Source organism: Podarcis gaigeae (assembly GCF_964106915.1).
Source record: "Podarcis gaigeae genome assembly, chromosome: 1".
Lineage (NCBI taxonomy): Eukaryota > Metazoa > Chordata > Lepidosauria > Squamata > Lacertidae > Podarcis > Podarcis gaigeae.
Genome location: NC_139678.1, coordinates 67,759,046 through 67,780,791, shown reverse-complemented (window position 1 = coordinate 67,780,791; position 21,746 = coordinate 67,759,046). Strand labels below are relative to the sequence as shown.

Here is a 21,746-nt window from a genome sequence, read left to right as displayed (position 1 = left end):
AATTCAGAATTGGCACCTGAGAACCTGCTGTTTGGTATGCAAGTAAGATCTGAGGGATCAACAGGTGCCGGGGCAGAGCCTTTTTGGTGGTGGCCTCACATGTTTAGAACTCCCTTCCTAGGGAGGTATCTATGGCTTTGTAATTACTGTTTTCTGAGAGAATGTATAAGGCGGGAGTCACCTAACAAATATTGTGAGCAGAAGCGATGTGCAAGGGCTTGCACAGTAGGGCTTTTCCTCATCTTCTAGTTCTGCACTCCCGCAAAATTGGCTCCAAAGGGATCAGAAGGAACCCCCCCCCCCATAAACACACACAGCAGAGCATGAGGAGAGGGAAGAGAATTATTTCCTCTGGCAAGCTGATATGCTTGTGCAGATTGTACGTTTGTAATAGCATGACATTTGTTTGCAAGCTCTTAACCACTGCTGATTTTAATTATGGTTTAAACTGTCATTTGTTGAATGTATTGTGTTTCTGGTGCTTTGTGTGTGAAATATCTTTCTTCCCTAGGAATTGACCTGGAGAATATTGTTTACTATAAAGATAGCACCCACTATTTTGTGATGACTGCAAAAAAGCAGAGCCTTTTGGAGAAGGGCGTCATAATCGATGTAGGTATTCAAATGTGGGTTAAGGCCTTTCTATCATATGCTAGTTTGGAGGGAGCCTATAAACCACAGTTTCCTTCTTCAGATGCCACAGGAAACTGTGGTTTAAGAAAGGTAGCTTCACTTACCCCAGGGGCACAAGAGGAGAGGTGAGGAGGGAGCATGCATTTGGCTAGTATCCAACCCAATAAACCATGTAATCATCCCAATCAAATAAACCTTTAAATATATACGTATCACTCACACTTTGTATTACCGCAGGAGTGTTGAACTTACATCCTGCAGACCAAATGTGGTCCCCCAGGCCATTTTCAGGAAGCCCCACCCATTACCCTATACCTGACACTGTATGTGAATGTGTAGGGGTAGGACTTCAAAAGAACAAGCTCAAAGCTCCCAGTTGTTCCTTGGATCCAGCAAGGTGAGTTCCCACCAGTCCATCAGCTGATGGGAGGATTGCAGCACACTATTGGGTACCCTGAATTTCCTCCTTCGAATCGTGGTGGTTTGAAGGAGGAGCATAGAGGAGAGATCATTCGAAAGCACAGTTCCATTCTCTCATCAGCTGATGGGTGAATCTGATCTTACCTTCAATCCCTTCACCTGGATTTAGTGAATAAACAAACAGGCAGGTTTCCAGGGGCGTGGTTACGACCACAGCACTCTTTCCCCAGTTCTGCTGCTGCTGAGCTCCACAGGGCTAAACCATGGTTTGGCTTAGCATTACATCCAATCCAAGCCTTGTATTCTGCTTTCCCCAGACAAATCATGAGTGGTAAGCCGAGATCAAACCTTGGCTCCAGGCTCATGGTTTATTTGGCATGAGACACACAATAGGGTCAGGTTCAGACATAACTAAGCCCAACCATGTTTTATCCCTAGGTAGCATGACAGCAAAAGGATCCATGGTTTAATCTAGTATTGCGTGAAAGCCAGATCATGGTCTCTAAACTTGACTTAAATATACTGAGTAACATAAGATAAATACATCAATACATTTTTAAAAGAAAGAAGTCAGAATATAACCTGAATCTTATCAAACCTTCAGTTCTTCCCATGTGGAATATCATAATATTTTTTGTGTAGCAGTTGTGCGAACATCCAAAGATCTCTAATGATATAGTTTTGTCTTCCAATGTAGGATTATATTGATACTGAAATGCTACTCTGTGGGGAAAACGTAGACCAAGACAATCTGCTGTCCTATGCAAGAGAAGCTGCCGATTTTGCAACCGATTACCAACTGCCTGCCTTGGATTTTGCAATTAATCACTACGGTCAACCAGATGTAGCCATGTTTGATTTTACTTCCATGTATGCCTCTGAAAATGCTGCATTAATACGAGAGAGACACAGACACCAGCTGTTGGTTGCTCTTGTTGGAGACAGTTTACTAGAGGTAGTGTGTCGTTGTCACCCTTTTTTAAAAAAAAAAAAAGTTTAGGCAGGTGGCTTCTTTGATACCATGGAACACCTTGGAGATTTTAGCAATTACATATTCAAAGCTGTGCAGCCATGAGAGCTCGAAACTTATTTTTTATTTAAAAGCTGGAGTTCCAGGATCTTATGTAAATACCATGGCTTGCACCAAATCATAGTGAGTTTAATTTTAAATAACAGGGAACACAAGATCTTCATTGGGTTGTATCCAGTGCTCCACACACATAGTTCTGCTGACCCAGTGGGGCTTCAGTTTCCTTTCCTTATCTCCATGTGCTCCCAAATCTGCTCTGGACGTTTCCCCAACTCTCCAGAGCTGATTGATTGGGGTAGTGGGGTGGGGAGCTGGAGGAGAAAAGAGAGGTGAAGGAGGCTCCATCATGCACATGGAGGTTTGTTTCGACAGCAGAGCTGGAACATTGGAGAGGGTCCATTGTTCCAAAGAGAACAGAAATAGGATTTGAATTTTGCCTGTTCAGGCTACAATGAAAAACAATAGGTTTGATTTAGAAATGTTAGCTCACATCGGTGGAATCCCTTACATTCTCCCAGCAAATGGATATAGGCCCTGTGGATCTAGAGCTTTTTATTAACTCTCCTACATTCTGTGGGCATTTGTCTTTTCCATTTGGCAGGATGACATCATATGTGACTTGTAAGTGGATACTTTAACCAGTCACCACACTAGGGGACATATTGATTAAATGTTTTATGCCAATATGGTGGAGTTGCTGATTTGAAGTCTCTAAGAACAGTTTTCTACCATTCTGAAGAGCACAGTAATAGCTGTGTGGTCATTTCAGAATGATCATGATGTTAGAGTTCATCTAATATGTTGATGTTATTTCACAGCCGTTCTGGCCCATGGGCACTGGTTGTGCAAGAGGGTTCCTGGCTGCGTTTGACACAGCGTGGATGGTGAAAAGTTGGGCCCAAGGAAAGCATCCACTTGATATCCTTGCAGAAAGGTTGGCATCTCTTGTTTGTTCTTCCCATATATTACAGTGAAACCAAGCAAACTTCGATTTTCCTGGGGCCTGGGTTGATCCATTTTATTTATTTATTTAAATTTATGTACTGCTTCATTGTAGAACGGCCTCAAAGTAGTTTACAAAAAAAAAGTGAAACAGTAAAATTGTTATTAAAAAAATTACAACCATAATTTAAAACACACAGAAAGTCAAAACCAAAATAGACCAGACTAAGGCAAATAAAAACTCTCACAAACATTATGAACATCTGGGTAGGCATGTCTAAATAAGAATGTCTTCAGCAGGCTTTGTGTTTTTCTGTTGTGAAGAGCCCCGAGGCCTTTGGATGAAGGGCAGAATACTAAATAAGTAAGTAAGAATCAAAGAGCTGCTGAGGATTTATTAGGATGGCATTTTGTGTGTTGAGTAATGAAGGCAAGAGTCTGGACTTAGAGAAAGGGCATATAAGGGCTGAGAAAGCATGTTTGTGGATGACAAAAAGATAGTACAGTCGTACTTGGAATCCTCACTGACTAATAATGATTGGGTGAATCTATACCCGATGCTGTTTTGTGGTTGAAGGAGCTGCTTCCTTGTGTGAAGGGGGGAAAAAATCAAAGCCATATGATCTTGGGTGATGTAATCTTATTTCTTCCTAGCTATTTTCCTGCTTGAGGAAGACATACTTAACGTCTGTCTCAGTTGTTCCCACCCCAGTCATTTATCATGTTTAGACAATGTTTTCAAGTATTGTGTTTGACATTCTAAATATATGCAGGGAGCACATAAGGTAAAGAAAACACTGTAAGATAGAAAGCACACACACACACACACACACACACACACACACACACATATATATACACACACACTTGCAACCTTTTGTTTTTACCTTCCAGAGAAAGCATTTATAGGCTCTTACCTCAGACAACACCTGAAAATATCACTAAGAACTTTGACCAGTACACCATTGATCCTGCAACACGTTATCCAAACTTGAACTCAAGTTGTGTTCGACCTCATCAGGTAAGCTGGGGTACATGAGAAATGCCTGTCTCCAGCTAAGTTCTACTCAAGAGCAGGCCAATTAAAATTAATGAACCTTAGTTACGTCTGCTAATTTCAGAGGGTTTACTCTGAATATGACTAACATTGAATACAACCCACAAGCTCTAGAAAGCAGTGTGAATGCTCTGTAAATGACTGACTTTTGTAGAAAGGTCAAGTCACTCAGCCTCCAATTCCCTAGATAAAGCAATGTTTGTATAAGCGAAACATTTGAGAGATTTGGAGATACGGACCCAATTAGGATGATCACATCAGGCTTTATAAATCATGGTCTCCTGGTTTATATTCCAGGTTTGAGTCAGAAATTTTGATAACCTTTCATGTTACTTGATGGGAAAATGTTGGTATGACAGGCTTATTTTGAGTCTGAATAATTAGCAGATTGAGAATTCAGGGTTGTTATAGCAAGTATTGTATTTTATGGGGTGTGCCTTTCCTTAGGTGAAGCATCTGTACATTACAAATGAGCTTCAGCCATTCCCTCTAGAGAGAGCAGACTCCATTAGAAGATCAATTGGACTTTCAAGACATGGTATGAAATGCATGTTTTATTATTATGCTTTTTACATCCTATAAATGGTGAGGGGAGGGGAGATTTGTAGCTTTGGACAAGTGAGTATACATTTATTTTTTTAAAATCTGCTATTTCAGAATCTGATATAAGGCCAAACAAGCTTTTAACCTGGTGTCAAAAACAAACAGAAGGATACAGGAATGTTAGTGTCATGGACCTCACTACTTCATGGAGGAGTGGCCTTGCCTTATGTGCAATTATGCATCGCTTCAGACCTGACCTCATGTAAGTTCTTATGTCTTTTATATGTGTAATGCTAGCTAATTGCAGGTTCTGCCACCTACAAAAGTATAGACTTGGGTAAAGCCAATCAAAACAGTGAGGAGAGTTTGTTTCCCTTTTTAACATCTTTTTTTTGCAACTAAGCATGTATTTGCTCGTTTTTTCCTTCGTGAATGTCCTTGGCTCAGTACTAAAAAAAGTAAAAATGCAAGGTATACAGTTTCCAAGAACTAATACTTGAGATTTTAACTGTATCGTTTTTGCTTACTTTTGTCGGAGTCTGAATTGCTTTTTTTTTTTTAAAGCAAGAAACCGCTATAATTCTTTGCAAATATACATGGGAAGATGATATTTGTGGAAAAAAGAATCCCATAGCTTTACTAGGTCTGTGCCAAAAGGGCTCACTGCAACACAAAACATTCAGGATATATACACTACCAATTCTTGAATTGGTATTGGATGGCCAACTTGATATGACTTGTTATGATGTTAAGGATCCGAACCCTGGGGAGACATCCAACAGTTGGTTCTATGGGTGTTTCCTTGCCTGTTACGCACAGAGTAGTGTGCTACACCATTACCTTCACCAGGCCCTTCAAGAATGAGTGTTCATCCTTCTCCTGATGATTTGGCCAGTTTGATTTGCCAGGGACTTGGAAGCATTGTTACAAATGTAGAACTTTGGATTATAAACCCCTTCTGGAAGCTGTCTTTGTATTCCTGCCGTGACTGTATTGGCTCCCAAGTTGGGAGTGATGCAGAAACCATGCAGTTAGTGCCATATGGGGATTTTTTGGGGATAGCCTGAATAAAAGACATTTTAGAATGTGTATGTTAAGCCTCAAGCTCTGTTTTGTATTGTTACCCAAGCCAAAGAACGTGATCTGCCTAAGTAACCTTCTGCCCAGATTATTTAGGGGGTAGCAGAAAAGAACTCAGGGTGGCCCTACACCTTAAAGCCGTTCCTCCCCATGGATTTGTTTTGAGGTGCAGACAGTGTCAAAAATATCTGGTCATGACACTACTAGAGAAATAGTCCTTACTAGCAGATTTAAACACTGTACATCAGGCATGACCAAACTTGGCCCTCCAGCTGTTTTGGGACTACAACTCCCATCATCCCTAGCTAACAGGACCAGTGGTCAGGGAATTGTAGTCCCAAACGTTTGGCCATGCCTGCTGTACATGATTGGATGGAGGTGGTTTTGTGGGGTTTTTTTTTACTTACTCCTATGAAAGTACACCTTAGAGTTAAAATGGCTGCTTCAGTAAGTAGCCACAAACACCTGAGAACTAACTGGAGGAGGGCTTGTGCTCCACTATTGTCCCCCTCCCCCTCTTGTCTTTACTGTTGCTGCTGCTTGGGGCAGGAGCAGCCAGGGGCTTTCTAAATTGCTATGCTCTTGGACTTGATGGCAACACTCCTTAATTCTGAGGGCCTTCTGACAGTTTGTTGAATCTCTTTCTGTTCTTGCTTTCTGATAGTGCTAACAAGGCACTTAGAAAGGTCTGGCTTACCATTTCCCATGGCTTTTATCACCAGTGTGAGAGGGAATGGTTGGAACCAGCAAATGGTAAATGCATCTCTTTGGGAGATAAGGTATGGTGCTGCTAGTTGCCTTGAAGGGGGCAGTAGCGAAGTGGAAGTGGTGAAGGGGGAAGCCTCCTTTGACACTAATTGATCTGTCTGGCTGCAACCTCTTCAGGTTAAGGTGCTCAAGCATGTAATTATTCCTGGATGACAGAGATTACCTAGACCCATTTCAGTCATTATTTGGCATGGCTTGCGAACTGAAACTGCCTTGGTTGATGACATTTGTTGAGAGAGGGTGCAGTCTAGCTCTTGCTAATTGATCTGGACTTCTCATTGCCTATCTCATGGACCATGGTATACTTTTTGGGTGGCCTGTCCGGTTGAACGTGGGAGATACTGTGCTCAAGGACTTCCATTTCTGTTTGAGGGGTTGAAAGTGGGATGGAGTTTTCTTCTTCATAAATCCATTGCATTTGTTATGGTGCTCTGCAAAGTTCTGTTCTGCACACCATACTATTTAACATCAACATTAAACTGCTAGGAGAGGTTTTCTGGAAGTTGGGGTTTAGGTAGCATGGGTATGCTTCTGCAGTCTCACTCTGCCTTTTTCATCTAATGTGGTTAAAGGTTAGATGAGGATGTCTGACTCTGAATTATCCATAGTGAGATGGATGGGGCTTAGTATACTGAATCCAGATAAGAGAGGGGCACTGTTGGTTGGTGGTTTAACCCACCAGGGCTGTGGAAGTCATCTGCTTTTGGATAGCATTGCATCCTCTCTCAAAGATCAGGTTCACCGCTTAGGGATCTTCTTCAATCTGGCATGGTTTGATTTATCAAGTTACATGTTGAATATCACCAGCTGTGTCCCCTTCCTGAAAGGAAATCATAAGTATAATGGCTAAATCCTTTGAAAGGTGAGGGGAATTAATCCATGTGTAATAGAGCTCAGCCAATGGCATTTCCTTGTTTTCAGAGCTTAATTCTCTCTGGCTGTAAAAGTGGAGAAATATTTGCTGCAGTTTTTGGAGGTGAGCTGGAGAAATGGTTAAAAATCTTTAGGGGCGGAAGATTTACACTTTGATTTGACAGTGCTGGATACTCCAACCCTGGCTGCCTTTTAAAGACTTTGCACCACTGTGGCAAACAACCACTCCTAGTGTGCTTCAGGACCATTTCTGATTCCATGTCTGTGTGGAAGGATGCGACATCACAAGATAGCACCTTTTCAGGGTCTGTGCTGGTGGGAACAGGGATTGGTATTCTTTTGAAAGGAAGAATATAGCCTTTTTCTCCCCCCCCCCCAAAAAAAAAATATGACTGAAAAAGTTCATCAGATTTTTTTTTGGGAGGGGGGCAGAGCACTGTGTCCAGACATGCTGTTGCTATGTTGCAAGCATCAACCTTCCCTGCTAGCATTTGCCATGTTTGCACCAGGGACAGAAATACCTACCTCAATTCCTAGGATAGGAGTTTCAACATATTATTGTTTGGCACATGTTGTTTCATATAGGTTTTTTGAATTGTGAATTGGTTGTCGTTGTCAGCAGAGAGGTGACCCCTGTTCCACTCACAGAGCTACAGTTTCCAGAGTTGGTTTAACAGGCAATCCCTCTTCCCAGGGGACCCTGGAAATTGTAGCGCTGTGAGGATAATCGGTTTCTCCTAGCAACTCTCAGCACCCTTTACAGGAGTCTTTGGGAGAAGGCATGGTTGTTTAAAGTGGTATGATCCTGATTTGAATGCCTATTGTGGATGGGACTAAGCCACAATTCAAGGTTGTTTCTTTTGCATGGCTGAGGATTGAAGATGAGATGGCAACCTTTCAAGGCCCACCCAGTGAGTTGAAGGCTGAAGTGTGATTTGCACCAAGGGTAGCACTTGGCTGATTCCTAGACCACACATGTTCAGTTTTGCTCAAGGAGGCAACTTTTTCAACCGAATAGAAGTATTTAGATTTAACTAAATCGAAGTGCTTGGTTACTTTCATGTGTTGTTTGGTGGGGGTGCCAATTTTCCTAAACAAAATTTCTCTGTGGAGGATTGCAGCAGGCTTCTGAAATGGTTGCTTATAAAATGTTTCCGAAATAGAAGATATTATTGAAGGGCAGTGCAGGGGAACTAAAATATCTACACTTCTGCAGACTGATGTGCCCCTCTTTTTGAATCCCCAAGTGACTTTGACTCCCTGAATGAAGAAGATGCCGTTGGAAACAACCAGCTGGCGTTTGACATTGCTGAGCGAGAGTTTGGAATTCCCCCCGTCACTACGGGGAAAGAGATGGTGTCTTCTGGAGAGCCTGATAAACTCAGTATGGTCATGTACCTCTCAAAATTCTATGAGCTATTTAGGGGAACACCTCTGAGAGCTGTGGGTAAGTCAATCTAGGTTGCTCTTAAGTCTTAAGAGAAGCCAGCCTTTCACTGTTTTACAGCTTGCCCGATTGACCCTGAAGCCGAGCCAAAGTTTGCCTTGCAGCTCCAATATAACTTGCTCTGGAATGTCCAACTGTAATAGCTGTGTTCTGTGGTTATCCCAGGCTTTAAAACGAAATGGGGGTGTAATGTCTAATATTGTGAATGGCTTATGCCAGCTTAAATATTTTATCTAGAGCTGGGTGACATGGTCATTGCCATTCATCTGTACTTAGTGTCGCTGTAATGTTTCACACAAAGTTGTTGGTTTTGCACTCATTCACTCCATCCTAACAAGTAAACAAATCTGACTTATGTACCAGGCACCAGGAGTGCTGGGGCATGAGGTTTCTCAGTATAGTGGTATCTGTCAGTACCATACCAAAAAGAGAGAGACATATTTCAGTCAACCTTCCACATGGTCCACAGCCACCAGGATTAGAAAGATCTTCCTCCAGTCCACCAGTTAAGGGAAGGGAAGTGGTGATGGGAGTGGCAAGGCTGGAAGACATCTTCCATGTTGATTAAAATCTGAACTAGAGAAGAGCTAGGGCAACAGTATTTGATCTCTTAGATTACAAGCTGCTGAAACTTCTATTTAGAGGCCAGGTAATACAAATTTCAGTGATGCTTGCTGACACAATAGGGAAATCTTAGATTGGCTTACAGGCAAATGAGTGCAATCTCAGGCACACTTAGCTTGAATAAGACCCCTTGAATATAGTGATATTAAAAATTTGATAAATAGGAATAAGATTGTGCTATTTGGCTCAGACAGTGATGTTATTTTAAAATACAGTTGAGTAAAACAGAGCTTTTTGCATTTCGAGGTTAAATTTCAAAACATGCTTTATTAAGAGGAGTATTTCCTTAGCCTAATAAGAATGCTCCAGTTGCTGGACAGCATACTTTATATTTATTTCTTTATTTATCCATGTTTGAACAGGTGCTACGGATAAGCGAAATGGAGAAAGAAAGGATCTTTGTTCAGCAAAATCATCCAACTTCAATAACTACATGAATTTAACTTTTCCAAGGAAGAGAATACCTAAAGTAAGCATCCTATAACTTCAGTAGCTCTGTCCTTTTAAAAACCCCCAATTATAAGCCAAATTAATATATGCTTGTGTTCATCAAAGAGCTATTAGTTATGATAGCCAAAACAGAATTTTGTATTCGGGGACATTATGTACAGTACAGTATTCAGCTGGCCTTTGGTTTGATCCAGCAAAGCAGTTCCCAGGCTTGTTTGCAGAATACTTTCCTCTAGGAATTCACTGCAGCATTTGTGGGTGGTGAATTGGGGGAGGGATTATGATCAATTGGCAGGGGAGTTATTTGAAATTTTAGAGATCTTACTTATTAGGGGCAGTCGTTACTGGCTGTGTCTTTGCCGAAGTGGCCTTTGCTAAAAGCTTCTGTAGCAGCAGAGTTCCTCTCTGGTTTTTTGTTGGTATTTACCCCCCCCCTCCATTGCCCCATTGAACTGTGAGGCCACAGAGAGCTTCCTTATATTGAGCCAGACCATTTGTCCATCTGGTTAGGTGAGATTATCTTGGTTATTTACTGGGTCAAGTAAGATAAACGTCATTGTTTATATTCCAAATGTGAAGTTTCTTTAGCATGCAACAAAATCTTCTGATTCAGTAAAAAAAAAATGTCTTTGTGTGAGGGTATTATTTTTTATTGTATCAAATCAAATGCACACTTTCCTTTGCTTTAATTTCCACTTTTTGGGTTAGGATTTTATTATTTTCTGTTTTCGTGGCAATCTCAGAATGCAAAACTGAGACTTAACCTTAATGCTGGAAGAGAAATGGGTAAAATGTCTCTGTTGTTTTAAGAGGGTCATAGATGAAGCAGGAAAAGGTTAGGAAATATTATTTTGCCAACTTATAAAATCCTTGTCTGCAGCTGGGTCTTTTGAAACACACTAAATTGTTCTAGGAAGAATTTACTCAGAACTAAGTATAAGATCATTCTTATGTTGCCCATTCTATAAATAACATCCTCAAATCATATGAACACTTAGCTACCAAGCAGTTACCTCATGCCCTTTTTAGGAAACAGCATTTCTTCGCTCAGCCATGCAAACAGAGCTGGCACATTTACTCAACAGAAGCCTAACTGACAAAAATCAAATTTTCCAGGAGAGAAAGAATACCACACCCTCTTAAAGCAAACTTCCTGCAGATTGTTTTGCTAAAAACTTGATATGGTATTTTTCAAGGTGTCACTTAACAGCTTTTTTGTTCATGGACAATTCACTCATTACAACACTGCATACTTGTGCCCTGTTTATATTAGTGCTGGACATTAATAATAACCTGAATTAAAAATTCATATTGAACCCATATTCATTACCCCCCCCCCCAGTTTTCTTGTTCTTAACTGGACAATAAAAATGTAAATAATATTGTATTTATTAATTAATTCAGAGGGCCTAACAGAACTAATTTCATGTAAAAGATTAGAATTAAGCAAAATCCTTCTCAGAGCCTTACAATTTAAATCTAACTTTATCACCTAAGGGTTGTTGGATCCAGAAATCCCTTGGGTAGAATGCTTACTCACAAAACCATCACACTAATGGAAAGTTTGGCGGTGGGTTTTGTCAGTTTCTTTCCCACCTACAGCCACTTGCACCCCCTGAAAAAATTATTTGGTGGATTGTGTGTTGGAAATGGATGGAGCTTGTAGGGGGAAAGGAGAATTGGTGAAGATCTTCCCTTTCCTTTCAACAACAAGAGCTTTTGCTGGATTAGAGAGCACTTTGTATCCTAATCCCATGTATCTACCAATAATCATTTTGATCCCAACAAAATCTAATATGGGTCTAGGAAAATGAGAACCTTCATTTTTAAGGAAGTCTTTTTTGGACCTCTGCAATCTCAGGGGCATTAAGTAGAAAAAAAAAATAATGGCATGGGGTGGTATCTAACTAAGCCCACATTTGCACAATGCCTTAAAAACACTCTGATACTGCTTTTTAAACAGCCATGGTTTCCACCAAATAATTCTGGCTGCTCCTAGAATTATTTGGGGGGGGGGGGGAGAGCCATGACTGCTAAAAGTGGTATTGACGTGCTTTGAATGTATGGTGTTAAGGGGACCTAAGTCGTACTCAGAGTAGCAACTTAAACCCATGGATTTGGTGCTGTGGTCTAAACCACCGAGCGTCTGGAGCTTGCCGATCAGAAGGTCGGCCGTTTGAATCCCCACATTGCGATGAGCTCCCGCTGTTCTGTCCCAGCTTCTGCCAACCTTGCAGTTCGAAAGCATACCAGTGTCAGTAGATAAATAGGTACTGCTGCGGCGGGAAGATAAATGGTGTTTCCTTGCGCTCTGGCTTCCGTCACAGTGTTCCATTGCGTTTAGTCATGCTGGCCACATGACCCAGAAAGCTGTATGCAGACAAATGCCGGCTCCCTTGGCCTGAAGCAAGATGAGCGCCGCATCCCATAGTCACCTTTGACTGGACTTAACCGTCCATGAGTCCTTTACCTTTATCTTATTCTGAGGATGACTTAGTTGAATAGCACCCATCGTCAATAAGTTGATAAAAAGCATGACTGTAGAATAGTTCAAACGAAGCATATGGTCTGGAATACTACCTAGTAATTATTTAATTTTGTCAGTATCACCGATTTTTAATTAACCATTGTTATTGAAATGGCTATCATAAGCACCACTTGTTAAAAATGTAGACTGGCATCTGTGGGGAGAAGTTATTCAGCTCTTGGCACAATGTTAACAGCATTTGTTATACATAGGGGGAAATGTTTCTACCTGTTCCACCTGCAGCTTATCTCTTTGTTTTATTCATTTGTTAGCAGCAAATATTTTTCCGTACTGTAGAAAGATCTGAATTTTCTAATTCCTATGTCAGTCATATTCAGCAGTAAGGGGAGACAGAAATCCGTTTACCAAAGCCTCCTGTTCAAGACTCCAGATAAGAAGTGTTCTATTGTCCCGTGAGAGGGAACATACGAACTCCAGCAGAACAAATTGTGCCACCGCAGTGTTTAGTCTTGTTAGGCTGACTAATGCTTACAGCGAACATGATGCTTTGTTAGTGAGAGCCGGTACTTGGAAGACGTAGTACTTAACATACTGTCATCAGTTTCTCTTTCTTTGGGATCAGCCCAAAAGTCAGGGCTGAGATCATTCTTGATTCCGTACAGCATGATTTATTATAAGCAGTGGAAATGTAAAAAGGAATCCCTTGTTTCTTTGATCTTGCTGTCTCCCTCCGCCCCTGCTCAATGCCAGCAGTGCAGATTACAAGGCTGCAGCCTGTGGTTGGTCTTGACATTTGCAGGAACACAGACAGGTTACATATTCTTCCCCAGCAAAATGTTTGGTGTGTTTCAAGAAAAGAAAATTGAAACACAATACCAGTCAAGCCAGAGCCTACAACATGTTTGTTGGGTGCTGTAACGTTTTGCTCACCAGTTCGTATAGCAGATAATTTCTCATGTCTGCGAATTAAATCTGTAGATCCATGCAGGCCCTCAATCAGGCAGCACTGGAGTTCTAATCCTCTGAGCTCAGTTACCACAACTGAATGATGTGCTTAAAAGTTATGTGTGCTTCACTGCCACAGTACATTTTGCCTCCGAAGTCCTGCCTAAAGCAACACACTCAGATGCTTTGTAGCATTAGAAAGCTGAGGAGTCTAGACTTCTATAAGCGTTGGTTATTATGAAAGCGTTTGTTATGTAATTCTGACTCGTTTGAAAGAACTCTTGGCTTTGGTCTGAACTAATGTGTCTGAGGCCTCTGGCGTAGCCTTTAATCCACTGACGAGCCTCGGACAAAGTATTTCTCCCAGCTTTTATTTCCTCCATTTGTAAAATGGGAATTGTTATGGGAGTTATGTGATTTCAGGGCCTTATGGAGCTGATCACATAATGACTGCAAACCACTTTGCACATTTGAGCTGCAACCCTGAATACAGCACATGCCCCCATTTATTTCAGTGGTACAGAAACACTTGCAGGATTGCTGTGATACCATAAGCTTCTTGAAGGCATATCTAGCCATTGTCAGCAAACTGAATGCCAAGTTCTTAGTTCATCAGTCTGGTCTATTGGCTAGTGCTGGCCTTGGTTTTTGGGAATCCATACTGAAATATTGACTTAGTTAGGCAATTCAGTTGGTGACCTTGTTTGTCCAACAAAACCATCCTTGCCAGGTGTTTGCAAGGCTAAAATCTGCTGAAGACTAGAATGCAAATGGTTTAAAATTAGTTTATGAATAAGAGTTATCTTGACATTAATTCATAATGAGGCACCAAGTATATAGGATCAGCCTATGTTAAAGTTACATGGAGGAATTGAAGGACCAGTTCAATGAATTTGTTGCACACATGCCTAATGCTACTTGAGAAATCTCAGATTCCAGCTGTCCCTGGTGGAATGTGCTGTTGCTCAAATTTGACTTTTATGATACCTGAAAATGATGATCTAATTTTTATCGATAATTTTTTTATGGCTGCTGTGCTGGCCCTAGGTAGCCATTCTGGAAGTTGATAGCCTAAAGCTATTAATGAGGCCTGTTTCACAAGGAGCAAATATGTTTGGGCAAAATTAAATGTGACTGGGCATCCATGTTTGTTTTAATGTCTGGCCGTTTGTGTATACTAAAAGGGGCACATGGATGAAAGCATTTGCAATATCTGGCCTTCCCATGGCTTCAGGCAACTGTTCTTAGTTCAGTTTACATTTGGTATTTAAGCTGCTGGTGGGGAAAGGGCCTGTGCTGACAGAATAGTTAGGCAAGGGGCAGGGAGGATTCGGATCTGACCCCATCCACCCCACTTTTTATGTGAATGGAGAGACAGGAATAAGCAACGTATAATAAGCATCGCTGCCTCATCAAGTCTAGCTTGGTTTCTCCTAGATAACATTTTGCTGAGGATAGGGAGATGCTTATGGAAATAGCAGAACAAGCCTCAGCTAATTTTTATGATGACTGAAAGTGGCCTGGAATGAGTTCTGTAGACATATGTCAGTGGAAACATTTACAAGCTTATTTAGTAATTAAATTAAAGCTAGTGCCTAACCTCAATTCCTCGGTCTGATCAACCCATTCATTTTGTCACTGACCAGTGAATTTAGTTTTGTGGGATGTCTCCATTTTAGCTGCCATTCTCTGTTAAGTTGATAGATTCTGAGTGTATATGCCATTGTGAATGATATGTTTTGCTTCCTCCAATTGTTTTTAGGCAGAAGAAAATGAAACCAGTAAAAGGCGACGTAAAAGTCTCATTAATTTTGAAGAGGTTAGTACTAATTGTCATGATTAAATTTGCTATTGGTATATGGTTTTAACTGATCAACCGTTTTAGGCAAATCAAGTGTCCTGATCTATTATCCTTAAGTCTTTAAAGTATAAGAATTGTTGAAAAAAAGTTCTTCCTTTCATATTTGCGAGCATCTATATTAAATTGACTTCTGTTTGTTTAAATGACTTTGGTATAAGAAGCTGCAGCTGGATTCGCAGCCTGGCTTCTGTTGAAGATGTCGACTCACAGACGCAGTGTCTGACAGGCATTGCTTTAATTTCTCTCCACTATTCTCTAAAAATAGAATCTACATTATAGATTATAAACATGCCAAAAAAGTTCTGATCCATACACAGACAAGTGTGTGTGTGTGTGTGTGTGTGTGTGTGTGTGAAGTTACCTTCTTCATCAAAAGTGAAAACCAACCAACTATGCTAGGCTCCACCTTTTAAAGTGGGAGATGGGACCAGATGCCATGCCTAGCACCTTACTATCCCCAGTCTACCTTCTTTTGAAGCCTGACTTATGAATGAATATATATATATAGAGAGAGAGAGAGAGAGAGAGAGAGAGAGAAAGTATGTTTCCATAGACTTTATAGGCTGAACATGGGGAAAGTAAAGTAACCTTCCATTTTTCATAGGCTTTCTGCTTTTTTCCATTACTTGCATCTGTGTCTCAATGCATGCCATTGATTGAGTGATTGATTAATGGCATTTCTATCCCACCTTTTTCTCCAAAGAGCTCAAGTTGGCATACATGGTTCTCCCTCTCCTCATTTAATCCCTACAGCAACCCTGTGAGGTAGGTTAGGCTGAGAGGCAGCGACTGCCCTAGGTCACCCAGTGAGGGTCATGGCTGAGTGAGGATTTGAACACAGTCATAGGCCCACATTCATTTTATCTGAATTTTAAATCTGTTGAAGATTCTATTTAAATTTTAAAGTTGGTTTTACTTTTCATGCATTCAGTGACACTTCTGTGGCCTGTGGACTGGTCAAGATGCCATATCAGGCTGTCCCTAACCTTCTCTCTGAAGTGGAGTATATACATTTTCCTTCAATTGTTCCATTGCAGTCTTCAAGTTCTTTGAATCGAGGTACGAATTCTGGTAACCAGCTGGGGGACTTGAAAGAAGGAATGAATCAAAACAAAGTGAAGTCTATGGCAACTCAGCTCTTAGCCAAATTTGAAGAAAATGCTCCCGGTCCTTCACTACGGAGGCAGGTGAGTAAATAATAATTGTAAAATTCTTCTTTGAAAATGGAGGTGAGTTCTTTCTCATGAGTAATCAGCTGTTATGAGCAACATGCCTAGAGCCCAAAGCCTGAAATACTTAAAATGAAAACTGGTAGTTGGAGCTCTTTGGATACTTCACACATGTCATATCCACACGGTTGTTCGAGTATAAGGAAATAATTCACAGCCATTTCTAGTCAGTAGTTTTGAGGAAGCTTTTCTTGGGTTTGCACAAGAACAGTTCTTCTGGGCAGTGGAGTTCCATTTAAGCTTCAGAGTGTCCACATGCATAGGAAATGGCTAGAATGATCATAGGCAGCGCAGACAGGGAAGGCTGCCTACAGGTAGTTATGGTAATTCTAAGATGTGGGAGGAAAGGAAACATCCATTTTGCATTTCCTGTACAGTGGTACCTCGGGTTACAGACGCTTCAGGTTACAGACTCTGCTAACGCAGAAATAGTACCTCAGATTAAGAACTTTGCTTCAGGATGAGAACAGAAATCGTGCGGCGGCAGCGCGGGGAGAGCAGGAGGCCCCATTAGCCAAGGTGGTACCCCAAGTTAAGAACAGTTTCAGGTTAAGAACGGACCTCCAGAATAAATTTAAGTTCTTAACCCGGGGTACCACTGCATTTGGGTGGAATGACCAAAGGGCCAAAATGAGTAGCTCTGTTAGGGTGAAATGCACATGGAGTCACTTTAGACACTAGAAAATCTGATAATATTGGTAATGTCCAAGTCACTGTCTGATAACTGGATGTTAGGGTAAAATTATGTAATAATACTGGAATATTGTAACAGATTTTTGTTTTCATGCTGCCTTGAGTAGTTAACAACTTGTATTCATTATAAGTCAATAAAAGTTCAATTGCAGGTAGTATCCAACTAACATAGAGTAGACCCTCTGAATTACATGTGGAAATGGCTTTTAAAGGTTTTTTATGTATTGCTTTCAAAGGTATGTATACCTCCACAGTGCTGTGAAGGCCACAATCCAGATTCCACAGACCTAGATGGCTTTGATATGTATTTCACTGAACAACCTGTGCACTGGTTAGCAACCTGCTTTGGGACTCGAGACTTTCAAAGAGTGATGATGGTTAAACAAAATTAGTAGCCCTAGTGGGCACTCTGAAATTTTACACTGCACCAAAATGAGCTAGCTTGAAAAACATTTAAAATTCGACAGACACCTATGTACATGTGTCAGGCTATTTGCTGGGACATACCGTATTTTTCTGTGTACAGTGGTACATCTAGTTACGAACTTAATTCGTTCTGGAGGTTCGTTCATAACCTGAAACTGTTCTTAACTAGAGGCGTGCTTTTGCTAATGGGGCCTCTTGCTGCTGCTGTGCCGCTGGCACACGATTTCCGTTCTCATTCTGGAGTAAAGTTCTCAACTCGAGGTAACTCTTCCAGGTTAGCGGAGTTTGTAACCTGAAGCATTTGTAACCTGAGGCATTTATAACTTGAGGTACCACTGTATAACACTCCCCCTATTTTGGGGGACTCAAAATTAAGAAAATGGGGGTTGATTGCCCCCATGTATAAGATTACCGCCCCTTTAACATTATTTTTAAGTAAAAAAAAAACCCTAGTCTTATACACGGAAAAGTACGGTAAATAGTTATGCTAACTTAAAAGCTGCCTCCCTTATTCTGAGCTGGAGTTGTTCTCTGTACATAGGACTTGTGGATGTTATGCTTAGGGAAAATGTTATGCTTCTAGCAATGGGATTGGTGCTGGCTATTCCTCCACATAGAATGAGGATGGTGCTTATGGATAAAGCATTCAGGAGCTGTAACACATTTGTAAGTTGCTTAACACTTAGATCATCTTGATCACATGGTGAGTTATAGTATCACAATTGCACTTCTTGGCCATTGACATGAAAATAAAATGACGCAACCAAGTAAATTCACATGGTAGGCAGTTAGCAAACTTTAAAGAACCCTCTTGTATTGGTCTCCCAGGGCTCAGATCCGAGCTTTTGAATTGGCTCCGTCTCAAGCTGATCATTCAGCAGACCAGATCCGGAATCTGTTTAGACCCTTGCTAGATTTCGGTGTGATAGCTATACAAAATCGATGTGGGCTACATACACGAACCTTGTGGGGTTATTAGTTAGTTAGTTAGTTAGTTAGTTAGTTAGTTAGTTAGTTAGTTATTGTTCAGGTAATGTTTGCACTTCAGATCTGCCTTCCTAGTAAGTCCACAGAGCATACAAGCCAAAGAACATGTTTAGAAACCACCACCAACCACATATAACATAAGTAATTTGTGGTACAAAGATGACTTGAAAATCATGAGATCATCTCCTATTTGCACTCATGTGTGCAACATCTAGTTTGCCTGTAGCTTGCTCTTTAAATAGTCACATTTAATGGTGCATTTCACATACTGTTACATCTGTGGGTGTCAAAAGTACAAACTGCGGTATGGTAATAAATTCCAAATGTGACTTGCAGAAACCCTAACAAAGCACCTTTATTAGCCTTCAAATGTGTTTTCTCATTTCTTCTGCCTCATACTGTCTTTCAATCCTGTTCCCAGTCTTCCTAAGATCTTCCTTTATCTCCTTGAACTGTTCTGCTTTTTACATTTAAGGATCTAGTAGATAAGCCAGCTTTGCACCTTTGTTCTGACCCTCCTGTAAATCCTCGCTTTGCTAAACCCAAGGAGCCAACCTGTAACCTGCCACCTCCACCAAAAAGTCAGGTAGGAATTCACTAGGGAGTGACCGACTGTTCGTTCTAACATTAAGGCTGCAAACCATGGTGGGTAACATCAGTGAGAAACATCAGGAGCATAGAGATGCTTAGCTGCCTTTGTAAGTCTGCTATTTGATAGGAGAATGTGAAGAATGAAGGGAGTTGAGATCGCATGGGGCTCTGCTGCCATCTTTAGACTTTAATGAAAGGCCTGGTTGACACAACCACCATAGCATGTTGGTGTATGGGTTGATATGGTTTCTACTGTTGTTGTGCTGCACTGCACTTCACACTGGATCATAGTTTAGCTTGCCTTTTTAAAGTAGAAGACGTGTGGCAGTTTTGCCATTGGACAAAGGCAGGAGACAATATGCTCCGGTTGTAGCAATACTATAACAAATAATACAATAGCAAAACCCCATAGCTCCTAACAAGGCAGAGCCCAACACACGGGTAATATCAATTGTAAATGATAGCATGTGTTGGTTTCTAAAGCTTGGGCAAAGCAAAGTTTAGTGTGGCATATTTTGAAGCATGCTGTCTGTTATAATACTTAGGCAATTAAAGGTTTTGTTCCAAGGGATGTCTTTGGTATGGTTCGTTGACTCAGAAACCAATAAAAGATCTAGAGCACACCTCTGGGAAATGTTTAGAAATAAACATAGTTAGCCTAGTTTCCCAAATCCCCTGAAAGAGAGTCTTGCGGTTACAGCTGTCTGAAGAGTTTCCCATGCATTTCGACCTGCCTCTGAGCCTCCTGCTTTTGAATTGCATTCTGGGCTTGGCATATGCCACAAACCAATGTGGCTTGCTAGAGAATGCGAGCTTGATTCCCAAATTCTCCACTTCTAAGGAAGAAGGACAAGTTCAGCTAGGCCAACATGGGCATTTTGAGCTGATAATCAGTTGTGAATTTTAGATTCATTCCACTCCCCCACCTATGCACATGTACACTTATAAACTTAAGCATGGGTAGCTGTGTTGTGAGCTACTGTTGCTGGAAGTTTTATGTTCTTATCTCTTCCCTGGCATATTCACTGAACAGAGGAGACTCTATGGCAATACTAGTATAGGAAGACCCAGTGGCGTAGCGTGGGGGGTGCAGGGGGGGCCGGCCGCACCGGGCGCAACATCTGGGGGGGGGGCGCTCGCACTCGCAGCTCTCTGCCCCTACTAAAATCCACGGGTTAGGGGGCGCAAATTACTTGCCTTGCCCCGGGTGCTGACAACCCATGCTACGCCACTGGGAAGACCTGTTAGCAACTATCATTTTATTCTTTGTACTGGAAATTTTTGCAAGTCTTAGAACTGGAAGATAACCCTAGTCCCCTGTCACATTCCCCTCCCCAAATAAAGAATACCCTGTGGCATATAAGAGTACTTTTTCTTGTAACTCTCCAGCTGGAGATGGACTTCTGCATTTAAATAATTGGTAGTTTGTTGCCCGTTGGTTGCAGTATAAATTAGTTGATTATACAGTGGTTTGTCTTTTCTGAAATAATATGTTGAGATATCCTGCCTTGTTCACCTAGTGAACTCAATGCAGTTTTCTGACACAGCCTCATAACAGGATAAAAATCAAAATATAATATTCAGATTGTCATGAGACTTCACTGAGGCTTCCAATAATACTTGGTATTTATTGAGTACTGGGGATGCTTAAAGCATTTCATAAACATTTTTTCAATGATCCTTGCAACAACTCTATGTGAGTGCCAGTATTATTTCCCTGATGTGGCTGAGAGAGGGGGGCCTGCTTAGGGCCACCCATTAAGTTAATGGCTGAAATGAGGTTTTAATCAGGGATTTAGGGACTCCTGGCTTATTCTCTGTAATAATAATAATAATAATTAATAATAATAATAATGTGTAGAACTTAAAGGGCCGCTGAACTTCCAAGCTGTTAAGACTTAAGTCTACTCTGTCCACTTTATAAGCTACAGTCCACTGATAACTGCTTGAGTTTTATGCACCACTGCTTCATAAAAGGAATATTCCTATGCATGAGATGCCTGTTTGTTTTGCTGCACTCTGACTTTGGCACATGCATTACTTAGGCACTTTTAATTGCAGAATGTGCTTTGATGGAAGAAAGATCCCTTTTTTCATTTCAAGTATTTCCCAGTTTCAGGCGGTAGCTAGGTCTGAACACATGGCCAGGGAGCCCGTACAGTCCTTGCCTGGTCCTCATCCAATGGCCAGGCATTTGAGACACATAGAACGGGCAGAGCTGGAGTCCAGGCTTTCTGAATCCCTTGCGTCTTCCTGTCCTGCTGCATTTGCCCTGTCTGGTGTGCTTCAACGCCTTCAGCATGTGGAGGAAAAATATAAACAGGTGATGGCACGTTCTTCCTCTCTTTCCCCTTTCCCACCCTCTCTCCCTTCCCTGTTTCCTTCCTTCTCTTTTAGCAGAACCGCTGATCATCTCCAGGACAATTCTGAGCAGTGAAAATGTGGGCAATATTGCTTTGGTTCCTACCATATAACTCTTTCAAGCATACTTACCACATTTATTTGCCGGGTAATATTTGCCGAGGACTGAGGTCTGGTTGAAAGCCTCCTTACAGTATTCAGTACAAACATGCCCTTCTCATTCTAGAGTTGAGCTCTGGGGTAAGGGAATTTTTGCAATTGTCCAGCCAAAACTGTTGATGAAAGTCACTGGCAATTT

At 41.3% G+C, this 21,746-nt stretch overlaps 1 protein-coding gene across 17 annotated transcripts in view; it reads left to right on the top strand.

Annotated features, from left to right (window-relative positions):
* MICAL2 (microtubule associated monooxygenase, calponin and LIM domain containing 2) overlaps positions 1-21,746 on the top strand; it is a 144,641-nt gene that overhangs the window by 49,463 nt on the left and 73,432 nt on the right. For 7 of the 17 annotated variants that reach the window (XM_083724321.1, XM_083724320.1, XM_083724319.1 and 4 more), the window contains exons 7-16: positions 512-612; positions 1,751-2,008; positions 2,902-3,017; positions 3,920-4,046; positions 4,530-4,620; positions 4,740-4,887; positions 8,594-8,793; positions 9,780-9,886; positions 15,063-15,119; positions 16,199-16,348. In XM_083724321.1, coding sequence (XP_083580447.1) covers positions 512-612; positions 1,751-2,008; positions 2,902-3,017; positions 3,920-4,046; positions 4,530-4,620; positions 4,740-4,887; positions 8,594-8,793; positions 9,780-9,886; positions 15,063-15,119; positions 16,199-16,348 — 1,355 coding nt within the window. Of the gene's footprint in view, positions 1-511; positions 613-1,750; positions 2,009-2,901; positions 3,018-3,919; positions 4,047-4,529; positions 4,621-4,739; positions 4,888-8,593; positions 8,794-9,779; positions 9,887-15,062; positions 15,120-16,198; positions 16,349-18,971; positions 20,158-20,326; positions 21,411-21,746 lie in introns of all 17 variants that reach the window. The other 10 variants (XR_014560576.1, XM_083724317.1, XM_083724310.1 and 7 more) reach the window with 3 other exon arrangements.